Source organism: Atractosteus spatula, chromosome 12, assembly GCF_055471065.1.
Source record: "Atractosteus spatula isolate fAtrSpa1 chromosome 12, fAtrSpa1.hap1, whole genome shotgun sequence".
NCBI classification, from domain to species: domain Eukaryota; kingdom Metazoa; phylum Chordata; class Actinopteri; order Semionotiformes; family Lepisosteidae; genus Atractosteus; species Atractosteus spatula.
The window spans coordinates 21358798-21378973 of NC_142717.1; the positions used below are offsets into that span (position 1 = coordinate 21358798).

General features: G+C 36.1%; 1 protein-coding gene across 1 annotated transcript; it reads right to left on the reverse strand.

The window, feature by feature from the left end:
• Positions 1 to 231: 231 nt before the first annotated feature.
• On the reverse strand, positions 232 to 19310 carry vwc2 (von Willebrand factor C domain containing 2). Its single transcript, XM_088929546.1, has 3 exons — positions 18918 to 19310; positions 1165 to 1294; positions 232 to 302 (listed from the first exon to the last, which is right to left on the reverse strand). The coding sequence occupies exons 1-3, from the start codon at positions 19308 to 19310 to the stop codon at positions 232 to 234; spliced, it is 594 nt and encodes a 197-aa protein (XP_088785672.1).
• Positions 19311 to 20176: the final 866 nt, after the last annotated feature.

Consider the following 20176-nt stretch of genomic DNA (forward strand, 5'->3'; position numbering starts at 1 on the left):
ACATATCCAAATCATTAATAATACTAACTGGGTTTCAGTCAGGTAGTCAAGAAGTAAAGTATTTAGCAAGTAATCCTAAGGGAAACTAATTAAACTGTCCTAAAATACTCTGTGACCTGATACATTGTGCACTTTTTAACATTGAAAGGTGTTGCTCTGTTACAAGTATACAGAACAGGGGGGTAATTACATTTTTGGAGTAAATTTGTTTGAGAATTCCCCCTGAACCTTTTACAGCTGTGTTTCAATAACAGCATCAATACCAACAAGCATGAGATACAAACACCAAGCAAAGGTCAGGTCTGAAGGGAAAGTTGGGAGCTAATGAACATATGACTCTGCATTACACAACATATAATTTACACATAGCAGCAGTGAACCAAAATATACATCACAGACACAAAATATAGAACAGGTGCATTTTACTGTATGCTGCACTATTACACAAAGTTACATTGTTTGGCCATGCCGTGCACTAGTAGAATATCAGTATTGGCCATGTTTTTGCTTAATTAATGAATGTTTTTATTGCAGTGCTTTGAATTGTCTGTTTTGATAGATGGGGAAAAATAAGCATGGTTGCAGTCAATGCAAGTGCCACTTGCACCTTAAGCAAAGATATCCCTTTGCTTTCAGAAAGAATACATTCAGTCAGATTTGAATCCTTTAGCCATTAAGCTCTGAACAGCTGCCAAACACAACAGTCACATTGGGCCAAATTTGGCACTACTCTTCTGTCTCATATTTAAATCAACCAGAGGCTATTAATAAGACCACAATGCTTTACTTCACCTGTATGTCAATCCAGGTACTGTACATGCATAAACTACATACATGCTAATCAATAAGATGTGCTTAATACATGCTAGTTAATTTTCTATACAAAAAAGGTTCCAATAGTTTTCAATTATTCACGTTAAACCTACTTTATTAAGTAAATAATATTTATTCCCATTCTTAAAGAGCATTACATATAAAATAAGAATGGATATTCTAAAAATTAATATTCAGTATTTGATTCATATTTTCTTTAGTTGTATGCTGTCTACTTGCCAATGAAGCAAATAAAAGTGTCCGAGATATTACACTAAATGATAATAATAATAAATGATTTACAATATAGAAAATATCTGAGGTTTGCAAAAAGTGAAAAGGGGAGTGTACCACTTTTGCAGATAGGGCAGCACTGGTCAGGCTCATACTCAGGGTCGACGCACTCAGTCTGTGGACAGGCAGACACTGTGCACAGCACTTCACCACTGGACTCACAGCGACACTTCTCACAGGCAGACACCTGCAACAGAGGGCATAATATACACTGGGCAGTGTGGGCTGTAAAAGTAATCATTATCATAATACAAATACCTGAGTATTTCTCAACCAGTTCTCAACATGGAGCCTCTGAAAGGATTAAGAAAGTCATTGTTAGATGACATTTGTTCTATTTAATTGGACATACTGTAGCTGCAGAGGTGATTCAATGGATGATGTCCAGTGTATGGATCAAGTAGTAAATAAGCAGATATGCAAGAAGAAGAAACTGTCCTTCTATCCCAGTACAATATTTCCAGAGCAGCAGAGTGATTAAAAATATTAATTGCAGCACCTCTAACATATATGTGGTAATATGTGTACTAAATCAATACAAACAAGAGTGTTTATCCCATTTATCTCATTAATAGTAATTTAGTACCTCATTTCACTGGACTTTTGTGATGTATTCATTTCCTAAGTCATGCTTTACATTTACAGGCACCAAGACGATTATCCGTCAAAGGTCTTCTGACCCTGCCATTCTTACATCACACAAACAAAACGTAAGAACAGGACCAAAAAAGAAAGCGTGTGTGTGCTGTGCAACCTAAACAGGAAAGCAGGCACCGTCCTTAGAGATTTTTTACATTTTGATTCACATTAAAGACTACAGTAACTTTCTGAGTGCCTACTCTGTATAAATTGTAAGCACTGAAGACAGAAATTGAGTTGTGATTAACTTTGCCAATGAAGTGGATCATTCTCATTTGGCATTCTGAAACAGTTCATAATCTGGCTTCTACCACAAATCACCACTTTACTAAATGGTCTGGATTCTGCATTAAAAATCGAGCATTTCTATTACTGTACATAGAAAAAGCTGTAGATAGAAACAGATATTTACAGTATATATGATCATTCAAAACCACCTAAAGGGACAGAAAACAGATTAACAATGTGGATTAATAATATATTTGATAAATCCTTAAATTACACTAATTACATTTAATATGTGTATTTTCCTGATCAAAAAGAGTTAATTAATGATAATTGACCTGAGATGAAGCAAAACGTCATTGCAATTTACATAAGGCCCACTGAGACTTTAACATCCCTTATAATATATAGATAGAAGAATATAACATATAAATATAGAAGAATAGTTCAGAAATCTCAGCACAAAGCCATCTGTCTCCATACATATCAACACTCTTTTAAAATATAAACATATAGCACCTTCCAAAAGTAATCAGTACATCACAGTCAAATCTGTTATTTTTGCTATACAGTTAAGAAATGTGTATTTGTGATTATGAGATGAATACATGTGCTAAGTATTACTGTACACAATACAGTAAATGTTTTATGTTGGAGTAATTCCATGCATTTATTTGATAATATTAGAACATAAACATACCTTGTATTCAACCCAGGGATTTTAAATGAACATAAGAATTGGGACACTTTTGCTTATAATTAAATGGATTTCAGAGTGAAAACACCAGTATTTGGTTTAATATCCCTTTGAGGCAATAACTCCAAAATGTTTGCAATCCATAGATATCATTATACTCTTTGTATAATTATTACAGATGCTTTGCCCAGCCTTTTCTCTAGCCACATTTTGCTTCTGCCTGTTCTTTTGGTATTCTAACCTCAATGTTTTCTTCATCCTGTAAAACATTTTTTTCCTGATGAATTTTTGGGTTGCACTGACTTTGTTTTGGATCATTGTCATCCTGCTTGGTGAAGCTTTACCCAATATTTACAGAACCATATTTTTTTATATATACCTGTAAGTACACAAAGTGTTTCTTCAGAGTTCATTCTAATGCTGCCAACATTAGCTATACAGTATGATAAAAAAGACAAGAGAGCCAATTACAGAAAATTGCATGTCCATTTCTTGACATGGATGCCAGATTTATCTTCATCTTCATTATTTTGGGGGTGTCCAACCTCTGTTCTATGGTTCTAATTGAGTTATATTTTTAATTGCATACTTTAACTGCCTGTTTTTTTTAACAGAAAGTACTTTTGTTTTTTATGGTGTTTTGACTACAGACTCCAAACACACTAGTCAAAGCCAGACCAATTGATAGGATTTTCACAGCAGTTTTATGAGTGTCTAATTGCCCAACAACTTATTGACCAACAAGAACCATTCATCAGGCGACTGGCCCAATAAATGTCCTTCTAAAACTGTCTAACAATCTAAATTTGTTTAAATGACCAAAGGATGTACTTGATTTGATCGTATTTAACATTATATATCTAGGTCTAATTTATTTTCATGATATACAGCTATTACAGTTCATAGTGGACATCACACAGCTACCCACCTGAACTACTACATCACACATACTTCACTGTAATATTAGTTTTGGAGGGCACTGTAAATATTCAATTAAAAAATAAATAGTTTCAGACTACAATACTTGAGCTCATAAATATTTAAATACAGGAAATTTAAAAAACAAAGATCTAAGCCATACATTATTTTATATTACTTTTCCCATCACTTGACAAGCATAGGTTTCTTGCACATCCAGAATTGTAACTGGTAAGCATGTTATAACCAAATGAAGAATTTAATTCAGAAGTATGAATAAAAAACCATGCTAATAAAATCATAATGTTTATGTTGCCCTCTTTATCTTTTATGTGATTGTTCATTGCCAAGCTGTACTTTAGCTCAACAGACCTTTGGAAAACATCACGTCCATTAAGAATGATGACTATAGATATTTGCCTTTCAAATGAAGGAAAAGCACAATACTTCACAGTGTAAGCTACTGGAGGTCTCAGCAAAGGGGATTGGACCCTATGCAGTGCTTGATACAAGATGTTAGAGAGAGAGATATTAACCGGAGAATGGAAGCCAGATTTATTTAGCCAAGCTGCGTAGCCAATATTTGTGGTCAAGAGGAAGCATGGGTCTAGTAGACAGGATTTCTCAAGACGAAGCGTTTATCAGGCGAAGAAGGATAATAAAGGGAGCTCTGTGAGGATTAACTCAATACTGAGCGAGGAGGAGCTGGTGAGGAGCCCTTAAGTAGTGGGTTGCCTGGAGGTGTGGTGCAGGACGAGGGACATGGTTGGGTATTTAGGATGTGCATTGGCGTTTGTGGGAAGTAGCAGGGGCTTGTGTCTGATTAGTGGGGGCCGTGACACACATTCCAGTACTTCATTGATGAATTTCTATAAATTTCAATTGTGTTGCTATTTGCTGGTTATTGTCCTTACACCTGAAGAAGGCTCCACAGCCGAAATGTTGTGTTTTCTTTCTTCTCTTTTCAGCATGGAATAAACTTATTACTTGTTCTCTTGCTTGATAATGCCAGAGCTCACCCAAGCATTACTGGACTGGCCTACCATAAGCCCATATATTAATCCAAGATTTGAATCTTTGTTGATAACCAGGATTAGCAATGTCAACATTAAACATGGCTCTGCAAGAATCCGCCTTCACTCAAAACATTTACAGTGTGCAGCTGCTATACGCTAGCTGATATAGACAGTCACAACAATTATTTGTTTTATTTTTATGTTCAGTTTTTTTTACATTTAACTTATTGTATCCTAAACACCATTCAGTTTTAGTATTCAAGTTTTGATTAATAATATTCACAATAATATGTGTACAAAAACTCTAAAATGATATGATGCTACATTAAAACATCTGCACAAAGACAGTGAGAAGGAGTATGTTAAATTCACTATGTGGACAGCAGTTATATGATAGAAAAGATAAGAAGTGAATGAAACATTCACAGGCAATAGGTCTTCTCAGCCTTATCATTTTAGAGGAATATTACACCTAACCAGGTCTCAAATGTATGAGGTAATTTACTCACATAACTGAAAAAAAATGTAGCCAGCAAAGCAGACAGATAACAGCTGACTTCAATTTAGATCCTGTGAGAATTTTTATACCAACAAAGATCATCACAGTTCAACGCTGGGTGAGTCTTTGATAAAATGGGAACAGACAAACTGTTCTATTGTCTGCCTAACACCACCTGCTTATGAATTGTGAGAGCCCACTAGTATAAAAAAATAACATCTTGTTCCCCTTAGGGATTACATTTCTAAGATTCCAGTAAACAGTTCACTGACTGCAGATGTGTTAAGATCAATAATATGGAATAAAAAAGGAAGTGATATGTTTTTCTGTACTTGGTATCTTGTATGCATCGGTGAAACAGACAGTATGGAGCAGAGTTGCACACATTTTTCCATATGTGAGGGCATTTTAAAAGGCTTAGGAATATCATCATCTCACTGTAAGAACAATTATGAGAGTTTCTAACAGTACATAACAATTACATACACTTAATCATATATCTTGTAGAGTAATAAAAAGATTTAATCAGAATCACTGTCTTTTCTAATCATAATGTGTGGGATTAATTAACTCTAAAGGGAGACACCCTCTGTTGGTGACAGAATCCAGCTAAGTGAGCTCCGTGAAGTTGGACCCCCTACAGACAGCACAAACGATGAAACCCACCTCTTTTGATCGCGCTACATTTGTGCCTTTGTGCAGTTGAAAGTAGCATTTGTGCTGCTTTCATTTCTGAGATATAGCGCCTTATTTTTTGGGGGTTCTGATGTCACTCAGCCTCCCTACAACGTCGTAGGGGAACCGGACCAGTCTCAATCGTTAGTGCTGCATCTGTGCCTGATTGTGCCATTGAAAGTAGCATTTGTGCTGCTTTTGTTTCCGAGATATCGCGCCCTGTTTTATTGGGTAATCATGTGACTGTCTACAAGGACGTTTACAGGTACCAACACACTCGGTACTTAAATTACTGGAGAAAGTCATGTGATTACCCAATTAAACAGGGCGCTATATCTCAGAAACAAAAGCAGCACAAACGCTACTTTCAACGACATAAACCGGCACAAACGCAGTACTAATGAATGAGACTGGTCCGGTTTCCCTACGATGTTGTAGGGGGGCTGAGTGATGTTACGACCCCAAAAAAACAAGGTGCTATACCTCGGGATTGAAAGCAGCAGAAACGCTACTTTCAACTACATAAACCGGCACAAACGCAGCACTAACGAATGAGACTGGTCCGGTTTCCCTACGACGTCGCAGGGGGGTTGAGTGACGTCACTTCCCCAAAAAAACAAGGCCCTATATCTCGGAAACGAAAGCAGCACCAGTGGTACACTCAACGGCACAAACCGGCACAAATGTAGCACTAACGAATGAGACTGGTCCGGTTTCCCTACGACGTCGTAGGGAGGTTGAGTGATGTCACTTCCCCAAAAAAACAAGGCCCTATATCTCGGAAACGAAAGCAGCACCAGTGGTACACTCAACGGCACAAACTGGCACAAATGTAGCGAATGAGGTGGGTTTCATCGTTTGTGCTGTTTGTAGGGGGCCAACTTCACGGAGCAAACTAAGTGCTGCATTTTCCACAATTCTAGTATTTGTTTATAAACTGAAGACATACAATGTTATAAAATTAATCTTTTTTCATGTATTCTTATTTTTTAAACTAAAAATGTACAGAGAAATCTGAATATTTTTAAAAATCCATCAATTGGATTACATAACTTGATACAGCAGCATAAGCATTATATAGCTTTTCAACTTCACTTCTGCTCAAGTGCAAAGTTTTTGGAAAAATTAAAGTAGTCCAGCTAAATAAACTATGTACAGTATACTCTCCATTCAAATAAATGGAGGTATTAAATAGATGTACTGCATGCTATCATATTGTTTTTCAATTTGAAGTCTTTAATACTGTAGGACTACTACAATTCAGTAATTCCAAGCATATTCACTCACATTTAAATTAAGTGATTTTTGTACAGTACTACAATTCCTTTTTGTGGATATCTACTGATTTTCATAACAACAATTACATTTTTAAAGAAAAATAAGTCAATTTCCATCCCAGTAAGGTTCTTAATTCACAGATATTATTTAAGTTCATCAGCCCTTTTGTGCTAGGTTAATGTTAGTCAACACCAAGTGTGTGGAAGGCCTCATTTGATGCACTCATGTAGTCTTAAGCACTATACCACACATCCAGCAACATACAGCAATTAACAATAAGAAAAATGAGTATGCTTAACAAGTATCTTTTTATGGACAAACTGTTTAAAAACTTGTTGAGCTTTAGTGCTTAGTAACGGCTTTGCTATTTGCATCTTATGCTAAATAAGAATATACTGTATGTCTTTATTTAATCAGGCTTAGCCTGTATGTCTCACTATTGTACTCTTGTGCTATCAGACTGCAATACAATAGCATATAATCTACTACATTTCTAAACATGCCTCAGTCTGTCCTACATCATGTGGACTGTGTTCTAACTTAATCTACTTTAACGAAGCATTTACAGTAACTCATGTCCTAAATTGGTCTGGCTCCTTTTGAAATTTAGAGTAAGTTTTAAGATTTTGTTTGCTCATGTTTAAATTATATTTCTTGTATGGGTATATAGCACAACTCTGAGATCTGCTGATTCTGGCTTTCTTATTTTACAGAAGACCAGGCACCACACAATGGGTGACAGAACCTTCTTGTGTACAGAACCATGTAATTCCCAAATAAAAAAAACCGAATAGCTTTTAATATATGTTTTTATTCTTTGTGTTATTGTGTTAAATTACTCTGGTTATTATTAATAATAATATATTATATTTAAGATTATTTTTTCTTTGAGGAACCCTTGGGGGACACAGTAACCCACCACTGTACTACAATATATAATATCTATATTATATAAATATTAATTGAAAATGACATAATTCTTATTATGGTTATTGGTAAGAATATGCATGCATGACAGTAAGACTGTAAAATACAGGAGGGATTAGTTATTCTCTACAGATCCAGCACAGATTTTCCCTTGAAAATGTTTCATCTCTTGAATCCATGGCTAAGTAATAAACTAAAGTGATGCAGATCTCTGACATCACAAAGTATTTTTTACAAAAAAACAGCAAATATTTCTTTGGCTATGAAAATGGCTGGATTTTCAAATAATTTCATCTATCAAATGTTTTTTTTCCTTTTCATAGCTATTCATTGAGAAATGTGTCTTGGTAAAACTTGTACAACAAATGCTGAATTTTGCAGTGCAATGGAACTATTGCTACAGTTGTTTTTGTGCCCAGGGACCATTTCATGTGGAGTGTTTATAAAGTGAAATGGGTAACTTGAGTTGGTAATTCATAAATTCTTGGCAGCTGTCAAGGTATCATAGGAGACAAATCATTTACAAAGTCTCAATTCCCTGTAATTTAGAGATTAATTGATCCATTCTCTCTAGGTCTTCTTTCCTCATTTCATACTGCCACTGGGACAGAAATCAAGGCAATTTGCAATTTGTTCCTTAAGTGCAACATTCAAGCATTTTTTACTCCCAAGTCTGATGTCAGGAGACTGAATTAAGAATCTAGAGACAGGTCTAGTCCAGCTGCAAGTAGGGGAGCAAAGAAGGAAAAGAAAATTGTAAATCTGACTGAATACAAATACATTAACTGTGTGTGATGAGATTGGGGAAAGGTTTAAGAAAACCCTGATTTGTAATTAATATGCATAGTATTTAAAATTTCATTAACATCTGAAAATATATACAGTATTTGACCACCAACAGATTTTATATTTCAAACAATACATTTAGAAATAAAGAATTCTAAATACTGCATAATACAAAATGTAAGAAACCATAACGATGGGGATACTAACATAATTGCACAGGCCACAGCATGACCACTTCTTAGCTTGATCTTGAGAACGGATCACATAAGGTTAGCCAGGTTGAACCTGGTCAGTTCTGAGGTTGTTGCTGTAAATGGTGATGGTGGACCAATAGGTGGCACTCTTTCCTCTGGATTAGAATTTCCAAAAACCACAGTGACAGTGACAGTATGTTAACCAGGGGTACGGCGATGAAGGAAATGCCATCCTTTGAATGACATGTTAACCCTTGGGTCTGGACTATCTAACTTAAAAAAAAAATCCATGGTACTTTTCAAGAGTAGTGTATTGGTTTAAATCCACTCTAAGATATATAATGCAAGCTGCCTAAAAAATCCCCCTTAATTCAACTGGTGACACAGTTTCTCACTTCTTTACAATAAATTCTGTGCAGCCTTCCCTGCTAGTGCAGAAATGCTACTACTGTATGTGTTACCCAGGTGAGTGCTGCATTTCAGTGGTGGATGAAGCGGGTCCCCTCTTGTATATTGTAGGTCCCTTGGGATAAAAAGTGATGTATAGAATAAAATAATTATTAATACTATGTGAGGGAGGAATGGTGGCATACTAGTTAACACTGCTGCCTTGCAGCGCTGAGGCCCTCACTTCAACTTTATCTGTGTGGAGTTTGTATGTTCTCCCCATGTTTGCATGGGTTTCCTCTGAGTGCTCTTGTTTCCCCCCACAATCCACAGACGTACAGTACTATTAGGTTAATTGGCTTCGGGAAAAAAAATGGACCTGGTGTGAGTGTGTGTGTGTTTGTGTCTGTATGTGCAGTGTGATGGACTGGTACCCTGTCCAGGGTGTATCCTGCTTTGCGCTCGTTTGCTGGAATAAGTTCCAGCTTCCCTGTGGCCCTGTATTTGGTCGATGGATATAAATTGATTAATTACTAAGCTGATATCTGGGTATATCAATATTAACTGATATATGGTACAAGTGTTAAATTTCAAACTATTAGAATTGTAGTAATCAGATGTTTAAAAAACACAGCATCTTTACAGTACATCTGATTATGGTATTTGATACAATAGTTATTTGGTACAGTTCTAAGGACTACTTAGAACTGTAGTAATAGATAACAGACAGAATTTAATATATTTATATACGAAATATTATTACAGCACCGTTGCTCTACTTTCTGAGATCCTCAACATAGTATTATATCTATGATAGTCTTACTGTATGTAGGAGTGGTTGTTAGTGGAAATGGAGTTCTGAAGATTTAGTCAGATATTATTAATCAAATAATACCCACAACTAAGTTAAGCTGGGGGAATTGTAGGTCTGATACATTGTGGAGCCATCTGATTTCCATTCAACATTCAACTCTGAGTGTGTAGGCATCTTATATAAGCAAACACACCAGCTGCTCAGACACATCTACAGATGCAGCCATTCAAACTTCGTGGTACAAACCCGTACCGCACGCAACTACCCACAAGCCACTGTGGTGTACCGCGGTACATGATTGGCTGGCCAAAATGACCAAGAAAATACACACCAGTATTCCATTTCTCCCTAAACATTTTAAGCATCAAAGTCTTGCATGTGGTTATTTCGGAAACGTTTTTACGTGCTCCTGACCATATTACGTTTATATACTTTGTGAGAAAAGTGATAGTTTTAACCTCTTCTGCAAATACGCTCGTTATTGGAGTAAACAAAAGCATACATTTAGAATTTGATTAATAGGGAATATAATATGGAATCGCGTATCTAAAGAAATTAATAACGATCTAATTATACTCAGGTACTGTACCACAAACAGTAGTATAAAACTTTCTATTGATATGTGTATGGCTGTTTCACTGCTTGCTATGTAACTGTGTCTGTGGTGTGATGGCTTAAGTAACTGACTTAAAGCCTGAGGTTAGGTATTCAAATCCAGCTATTGCCATGAGATTTATTTTAATAAACATTTCTTTGAAAAACTTTAATAGCAAATATTATGGACATTATATGACATTTTTTTTATTTCTAAATATCACAATATGTTCATACTGTATGTACACAGCGGTACTGCAGGGTGTAGGGCGCAAACCCACGTGAGCCCGAAAGTCCTACATTACTAATATCTTCCGTGTCGCATCAACATTGGATTGTTCCTTTTTTACAAGTTTAAAAGGAGGCGATTCACAAGTGTCTCCTCTTTAACTCTTCAGTTTACAGAGAAATTTCACCGCAGCCTCACAACATTGTCCAATAATACTCTTCTTGTGTCTAATTTTTAGTTTAGCAGGATTTAAGCTACAGTATATGAATATAATTATATCGTTATTAATTTATTTAGATACGTGATTCCATATTATATTCCCTATTAATCAAATTCTAAAAATGTCAATCTAGTGTTCATAGTATTTGCTATTTTAGGTTTTCAAAGAAGTCTTTCAAAGGCTTGAGGCATCTGTTAAACTGCCCCACTGGATACATTGTAAAGAAATTGGTTTTACAACCCTTTTCCTCCCCCTCTTCATTTTCAATGTAGAATAGGCCAACCTTCCAATGAAAGACAGTCCCCCTTCCCCCCATGGACAGACTGACAAATGTTTTTTTAGAAAAAGAGATTCACAATGCAAAGCTGTATCAGTCTTAATGCTGTTTTTAATATCACGCAAATTCTGCTAATCTGAAGGAGACACGTATCACCTCTTTTTACACTTGTAAAAAAAGAACGTTTCACTTAGTGGGCGATGCATTGTTCTCAATCACCTGCTAATTTGTTTTACACCACGGGAAGACAGGAAAATGGGAATGTACGGAATGTGTGTTGCATTTACAAAATTAAAGTGTTTAAAATGTATAATTAAAAAGTAAAAAAAAACTTAAAGCTTACACAAAGATTCTAAGATGATCACGAGGTAGTGTATTGCATGTCTAATGGTCTAACCCCATTACCCCCCTTTTGATTATAATCGCAATCGCGTGTTTAATTAAATGCCTTTATTGATTCACAGTCTGACAAAGATGGTACGTAATTGTGCATCAATCAAAACCCCGAGTTTCCCTGAGTGTCAGAAAAAAATAATTAGCTCACTGATATGTTTATGTAGGGGTTGTGAAAATTTTCACAAGTCGTGGTCTTTAAAATGCATTTGGTTTGAAGGCTTTTTGTGTTTGCCTTGCTAAGATATGGACATAAGAATATTTGTGCGTGGTTAAAAAAATGGCATAAAAACGACAAAGTGAAGGCTGTGAAAACATTCACAATGTACACAAAGAAAGTGTTCTCGAGGAGGTTTTGCGAAAACGCTACAGGCGTTTTTAACTGCGCTGTTCCACTGTCTGGGAAATACATTTTTCCTGCACCAGAAGCTATACTGATTCTCTCCAATGCAGTGCAGTTAAAAACACCTGTAGCGTTTTCACGAAACCTCCTAGAGTTGTGAGAACACTTGCTTTGCGTATAAAGTACATTTTTAATGTTTTCATGAGAGGTTAAGCTTTATTAGCTCCACTTTCCAGTTTTACAAGGTGATTCCAAATACTATTGTAGCGCTCTCGGGTTCACGTGGGTATGTGCCCTCACTGCTGCCGCCTCAGGTCGCCCCCCCACCATCGGGGACTCGAACCCGGGCCTCCGGCATCACTCAACAGGGACCCAGCCAGTTGAGCTTAAGGGAAATCTCCCGTCAGCCTGAAGGCTGCGGTCCCTGCTATTCACAGGGAAGGGTGGTGACGTCACCGCGCTGGTAAGCCGGCTCGAACAACCTGCAATGGTGGCCATATGCATTACACTATTAACATAATCTAATTTGCATGCGTTATGACGTGTTATGACGCATTTTGATGCGACATTCCCACTGCATTGTACCGCAGCGTACCCCGCTCCTTTTGAATGGCTGCATCAGTACTATCCCTCTGGAGTGCCTCAGTGAGATAAGACTATAAATGATTACCAACTTGGAAATCATATTAACAAACAACAGTATTTTTTCAAATGCTCCATTAGATTTTTTGTTAGTAGCAATAAAGTTTATTGTGGTTTATTTATGACTGAATGTAAATATTGAGGAGTCCATTAAATGACTATGATAGATGACCTCTTGTTTTGGTACATGAAATACTGTATGCCTACTTTGCCCTTAGGTGTTTTCATACATGTTTAAATTACTGTTCCAAAGCTTATTAACAAGAGGCCGGAATGTGGCTGACAAATTTTAAAAGGCAGAAACGTTGCCTGCAAGGACCTTGTTTCAACTGTATGAGATTCTACAGTTATTCCTCCAGGGTCTCACATCTTAAATTTCATTTCATGTCAATATAGCACAATGTTTCAACTATTCTTGCCACAATAACCTCGTACTTCATCATTCCAGACTCTCATACATTAGATGTGCATTATTTAATGTATTTGTATGTATATATTCAAACATTAAATAATCTTATCAGCACACAATTGAAAATACCTTGTAGAAAATAACACATTACTTAGCTTTTCTAAAATATTATTTACATCATGAAAAGACAGGGCTCTGAGCAAAAACCTGAAAGTACAATTTTAAGCTATACTTCTTAAAGGAATACGTTTTTTTCAATTGACCATATCAGAAAATTAAACATGTCCACGAATTAATAAAATAAATAATTGTAACAATTTGGCAAAACGATTAAAGAAAAAAACTTACAGCTTAGGGTTCTGGGTCATTTCACCACCCATTTGTGCCTAGAACAACTGAATTAAATGTTTTTTAGTAACATGTTTCAGCCCATATATTATTTACTTCATTCATTATTTTATCAACTGCAGAGTAGAACAAGGTAAAAATCATGTATCTCATCTTTTAGAGGTAATCTCACATTCAAATCTAAAATTTCACATTTAAGAGTGCCTCATGGAACCACCTTGTATGAACTTGTACGATATTAGATTCAACACAAAAGTGAAAAAAGAAAACACCTAAATTATTTATATGTAAAGTAAAGATCAAATGGTCTCTATAAAATATAATTCATAACTGTATTTACTTTCTTGATAATCAAACTCATCAGAAAGTAGAGAAATCTAAAAAATATAATGAACCCCTTTTCATTAAAAATTCCAATTTGTTCTGAAAAAGCTTTTGGCAAGTTTTAAATAATGCTGTGTGATCTACTATCACAGCTATACATAATCTATTTTAAACAGTCTTAATGAGATTTGGGAATATAAAATAATTTTAAGCAAGATAAAGAGAATTCACACAAATAAAAGGATTGTCTTCACAGTATAATTCTTTTCAAGACATTCAAATAAACAATACAGTGCTGAATCAACCTGTCACAAGCAACATACAAATGTAGTAGAAGAAATCACAATTTATCAAGATAAGAAAAACAGTTCTAAAATTCCATGATCTCATTTTAGTTGAGAGGTACTGTAAAAAAGAATAAACCAGGTAAAAATATTTCTCAGCTTCCTTCCTCTCAGATTCAGTTCTACAGGTTTCTTTTCCTAACAAAAGATTGTACTTCAAGATGCTAAAAAAGCTTGATCCTCATAACATGTGCTTTTTCATATTTCATGGTTCTGGAAGCCTAAGGAAAGAAAATATATTTAGCATTTAGTGGTAGGTTATTTTCAGTCCCATTTCCACCAGAAGAACCACCTATTGTGAATTCGTGTATTTGAAGGCTTACTAAAAATTACATTTGCTTGTTTAGATATGCCTAAACTATAAATAATGATTTTCTTTGAACTAGAGAAGGGAGACAGGAGAGAAATTTTTACCTCTCAGCATGGTCTCGACAGGCATTGAACAAGAACAAGAAACCTGTCTGGGCCTTATTCTGTTTTCTTTGCATTCAAACAGTGAGCTCACAAAATTGACATAATTGTTGATCTTCCAGTGCTACCATAATTCACACTTCATTGTAGGAATTACATAGTTTAGTCTGCAATGGGTGCTTTAGAATAATTGGTTTCCTATAATTTAACAAGAGTTGTCCTAATATTTTAACATGACAAAAGCCATATACTGTACTGTGTGTGCTGCAGTAGTGGGGTATTACCAAAATACAGTATAGTGATCCCTACATGTAAGAAGTTGCAGCCAGAAACAATAGTGCACCCCCAGACCAGCACGAGACTGTCACGATCGCTAACCCCTCCTCTTAAGGGAGCTCCAGCCCTTCCTCGTTCCCTCCCATTGCCTGCACCTGTTCCCTATTCCCGTTCCCCCTTAAAAGCCAGATGCGAACTTCACTCCCGGTTCCTCATTGATTTCCACATCATGAGAGCCCGGGGTCTTGCCGCGTCTGGCTCCGTTATGCTTTTAACTTTCTGTTCCTAGTTCCTGGTTCCCCTCACCGGTTCCGACCCGGTTCGTGTTTTAACTCTCTGGATGGATCCCCTGGTCTTGGACTCTACCCTTTGTCTCGGATTACTCTTTTGGAATTCCTACATGGATTGTTCGCCTGGACTCACTTCCCCTGGAGACCTGCACTGCATGGACACGCCCCCCGTCTCCAGACCCTTTTCCTGCATGACCATTTTTCCCCTTGTGTCTTCACTATTCTGGATCGTGTCGTCCGCATAGGGCCCGGAAAGAACTGCTGGTGACAGAGACAGTTATTCTACTTTATATAATTGCCCTTATTCCATATACAGTACTTCCTCTAGCAATTACAATAGCTTTACAAGAGCTGTCCAAACATTTTAAGATTAAAACAGCCACATCATAGTGTATGCTAAGTGTACATCAACCATTTATAATTTTCTATTTTAACCTTACACTAAGATTCACACTAAGAGTTAATTAGTCTTAAGATGATTAAGTAATACTGGAAAAGTTTTAAAGAGTGTAAAACTAAAAATCTTATTTAATCTCATTTAATAATGTTACTGTGATAGATCTTATACCATATTTAAAGTTAACTTTGATTGACAGACATTTACAGTAGCTAACACCTTTCAGGAATATTCCACTAAATGTTCGTGCTTTGTTTGGAATGGGAGGAAATTACATGACTTGATTGCATGCATTTTGTGTGACAGTAAAAAACCCAGAAAAGTTTACATTCCATACCATACTGACTGTCTTGGTGTAAGTATCCTACAGAAAAGATAACTGCAATTTAAAGAAAAATAAATCTACGGCTGCAGTCCATTATTTCTCATAGGCAGATGCTTTTATTTTTCGTTAGCAAAAAGTTTTCGCTTCTGTGAAAAAGATTAAGTCTGCATTTTTGTATTTAAGTCTGCATGTGCGTCAGATATTGCTTTCTACAAATGCACAGTAAAAATGAGCTAAAATGCTGTGGTATTACTGTGATGTATTTTAAGTAGGTTTAAAATGACTAAGACTCGTTGAAAAATAATACTTCAGAAAACTTTTCAAAAGCATTATTCTTTTTTACTTTTCTCTAGCATAAGATTAGCAAAAATAATAAAATATTTTTTTTTAATGTCACCCCATCCTCTGCATCATTGTATGTATCGCTGTACCTCAAATAGAAATATTTTCCCTCCTTCGTAAAATTGTATAAGCTGACGTTTGAGCTTGTGTATTTAATTTTGAGGTACTGTACTTTAAAAATAAAAGGCAGCTATACTGTATTACGTAAGTAATGCAATGTGAATATTATATTTCAAATGGTTTGTGCCAAAATATTCTGTCAGTTTGGTTCTTCTTGATTAAAATGTGTGATGTCCATCAGGCTTCCCGATGACAAATTAATTATTAATTCTCCCAATGACACATTTATCTGAAGCATGTAAGAAACACTAACAGCATAAAGTAAAGGCAGTTGATTAAAATGACGTGAAGTGCAACATCTACTATGTACTAAGTTACAGAGGCAATAATCAGGCATAAATTCTATGGAATAGCAGGTTAGGGAACATTTTCAGGTTTAATAAAAGAATCTACTTAGCAAATGCCCTTGACTTCTTTCAAGAGGTAACTCAAAATTAAGATTTAAAATGGATTGTCAGAAAGCTCCTGATAAGGCAACATACAAGATTTTAAGTCTTAAGCTTTAATCAGCAGGAGTTACCTCTGGCCCTGCAGATGGGATAACTGTGAACAATATCAGAAACAAGAGTGACCTACATCATGGGATCCAGACAATGTGATAATAGAGGGCACTTTCCTTTACCCCATTTTCCCACATGCTTTTAGTCTTGACAGTCCAGCTGAGTTGCACCTCAAAATGAGCTATCAGAGCATTAAAATCATTTTATTTATATAGTATATACTGTATATGCACCCACAAAATAGTTGTTAAATGTTTCTCTCTCTGATTTCCTTTATGACTGTTCTGTATAAGGCTCTTCGTCTTAGCTCTATCTGTAGAGTACCTGTTCCAATATTATGGAAAATAGTATAAATGTATTCCGGGTTGACACACTACAACTGTTTAGAAAGTTTTGATTGCTTTGTGGCTTTGTGTCTCTCTTTTCATCTCCTAAAGCAGAACAGCTCTTATTCCAGCATCCAAACTCTCTAATCCCCTAATACATGTGTCACTCTTAGACATAGCTACAGTGTAACACAGGCATACAATAACCCAATGTAAAAACTGAGCAGAACCCAGATTTATTCTTATTGTAATTAGTTTGTCAAGATATAGGAAAAACAGCATGCAGTCAATCATGTCTTTTGAGATCCCTAGATACGGTATAATGACGTACACGCACCATTATATTTAGTACATGGAATTTAAATACTGACTTAAAATCTTTCCTTGAGATCAACTCTTGCCCTGCTAGATATGGTGCATCTTGTTAAAATTACTGTAACTTCCCATTTTGCTGCATTCAAGTTATGAATCTTTCCTCAGACAACTTTTTCTTCAGACAATGATTCAAATGCTTTACATGCAATACCAACTGGGTTGAAGATTATTTAAAAAACAAGGCACATTCAATAATTTTATGATGCATGAAATCTGTCAAACATAATGTCAGATTCAAAGTTACTGACACATACCTTGTTCTTTATTTTCAGACATTAACTTTCCTTGAAAACTTAAATTCTCGTGCCTTTCATAAACAGCTCTATTGCTGTCTGTCCCAAAATCTCAGTGTGGCTGATCTGTACTATATAATGTATTTTACATCATAGATTGATCAATAACCATATAAAATGACTGTCAGCATTGAATGTAGCTGAGTACCAAAAAAATATACTTTTTAGTATTTCTGATTATTTTGTGAAACACTTAAATTCCTATTACGATATACTAAATTTAATTCAGTTATAATTAACTCTATATACATGAGTTCTCCTAAATTAAAAGCACAAATACTTCACATATTTAGTTAATGTTTAAAGTGGTACTTCCTTTCATTCAATCAGTGCATCACACCATGAAGAATAAATGTTTCCTACATGAGAAAAACAAAACTATAATTACCTCCTCACACAGCTAAAATATGTACACTAATCTTTCAAAACAAACATTTTACATTTCCAAAACAAACCCCAAGTTAATTTCTTGAAAGTCTGTATTTGCAGTCTTGTTTATAGCAGGTAACAAAATTCCTAGAAAGTAATTAGAACTTAAGACAACTGAAGTGACACCTGCTCTGCCCTTTGCGATAAATTGTAGTGCTTCATTAAAGCACCATCTTCTTCCAGCTAATTGTCGAGCTGTGCCACAGATCCATGATCTCAAACTAAAACCAAATCACTAAGTTCTTAGAATTTCTCATTTATTTATGATTCATGATTTACCTGATCTGCTTTATAAAAAAATAAGTGTCTCCTCAAGTGGATTTCTTATTTTGCATTTTTTCTATACCAGGTTTAATTTATTCAAATATTTCCTGGCAGTGTCCAATTTGAGATTAATATCCAAACCTGTTTTCCAAAGGCATCCTGAGGGATTTTTCACCTTTATGAATATTTATGCTTGTATTTATTCAGCTGTGTCACAATGTTCTCATTTTTAAAATGGTAAAACTGCTTTACAGGCAAAATAATAAAAAAAGTTTAATACTAACCTTAAACTCCTGAAGGGACTTGTAGGTTTTTCCTCGGAACTCGCAGTAGTTTTTTCTCTCTTTGCACTGTGGGCAGCACTGGCTGGTGTCCACTCGGATACAGCGGGGGTGGACTTTGGGGCACTCCGGTTTGGCACATAGTGGCCCTTCTTCAGTACACAGGCAAGGGCAGGTGGATGGGCCTGGAGTAAACTTCTCGCCGATGGCAAACACAAAGCCACTCTCATCCACACAGCCCTTGCCACGATAGTCAGGGTAGGCGTACTCATCTAGACTGTCAGGGGTTACACTGGATTCACTGGTGGGGCCCTCATCCATTTGTTCCAGGGATACCTCTTGCTGCTCCTGTTGTTTCTCACTTTTGGCCCCAGTGTCCTGACTACTCCAGCCCATTCTTCCTTTGCTAAAGCTGGTCTTGTTCCCTTTGGTCTTTCCCTGCTTGTTCACTTCATCTCTTCCCATTCTGCTGATCTCCTCCAGACGTTCCTGAGTGGCCTGGCTTAGCCCACTTTTGGAAGCTTGGTCCTCTTTACTTTGAGTCAAGGCACGCTCCAGCCTTTCCTGGCTCATTTGCAGGGGGATTGTGGGATTGCAGAGGACACCCATCAGGCAACACACAAATAGAAGGGCTCTAGAAAGAATGCCAATCGTCATGGCAAGAGAATGCCGCATTGTTCTCCAGCACCCACAGGGGTGAGGATGCTCACTTCACCAAATCACATCACCATCGTCATATCCCAACATGCACCTGAAAAACAATATGAAACAAAGCACTAAGCATTTATTTTGCTTGTGCAGAGACAAAGCTCAAAAATTAAATAGAAACATTCTGCTTTTCCCTAGTTCAAGATTATTTTGCTTCCATAGTAATAGGTGTTTAATCAAAATCACTTCACAAGGTGGTTAATTTCACATGGAATCAATTGACTTATTTTAGTGTGAAAAGGAAAGGAGAGCTACAAGACTATATATGTCATGACTGTGCTAGTGAAAGAGTAGCACACAAACACAGAATTTATATAGAGTTATATGGGCTTCTGCCCTAATCTCCTGATTATTCCATTTACATTGCAGTTATAAGTTGATGTCTCTTGAATTTCTAACTGAAATATCCATCCACAAAGTAAAACTAAATGAATATTACAACAGAACAATCTGGTCATACAGCATATCCAAAGGTAAGTACTATATAGCACACAGACACAGACTCTGTAGCAGGTTACTACTACCTTTTACCAAAGATGTGCAACACTGTAGAA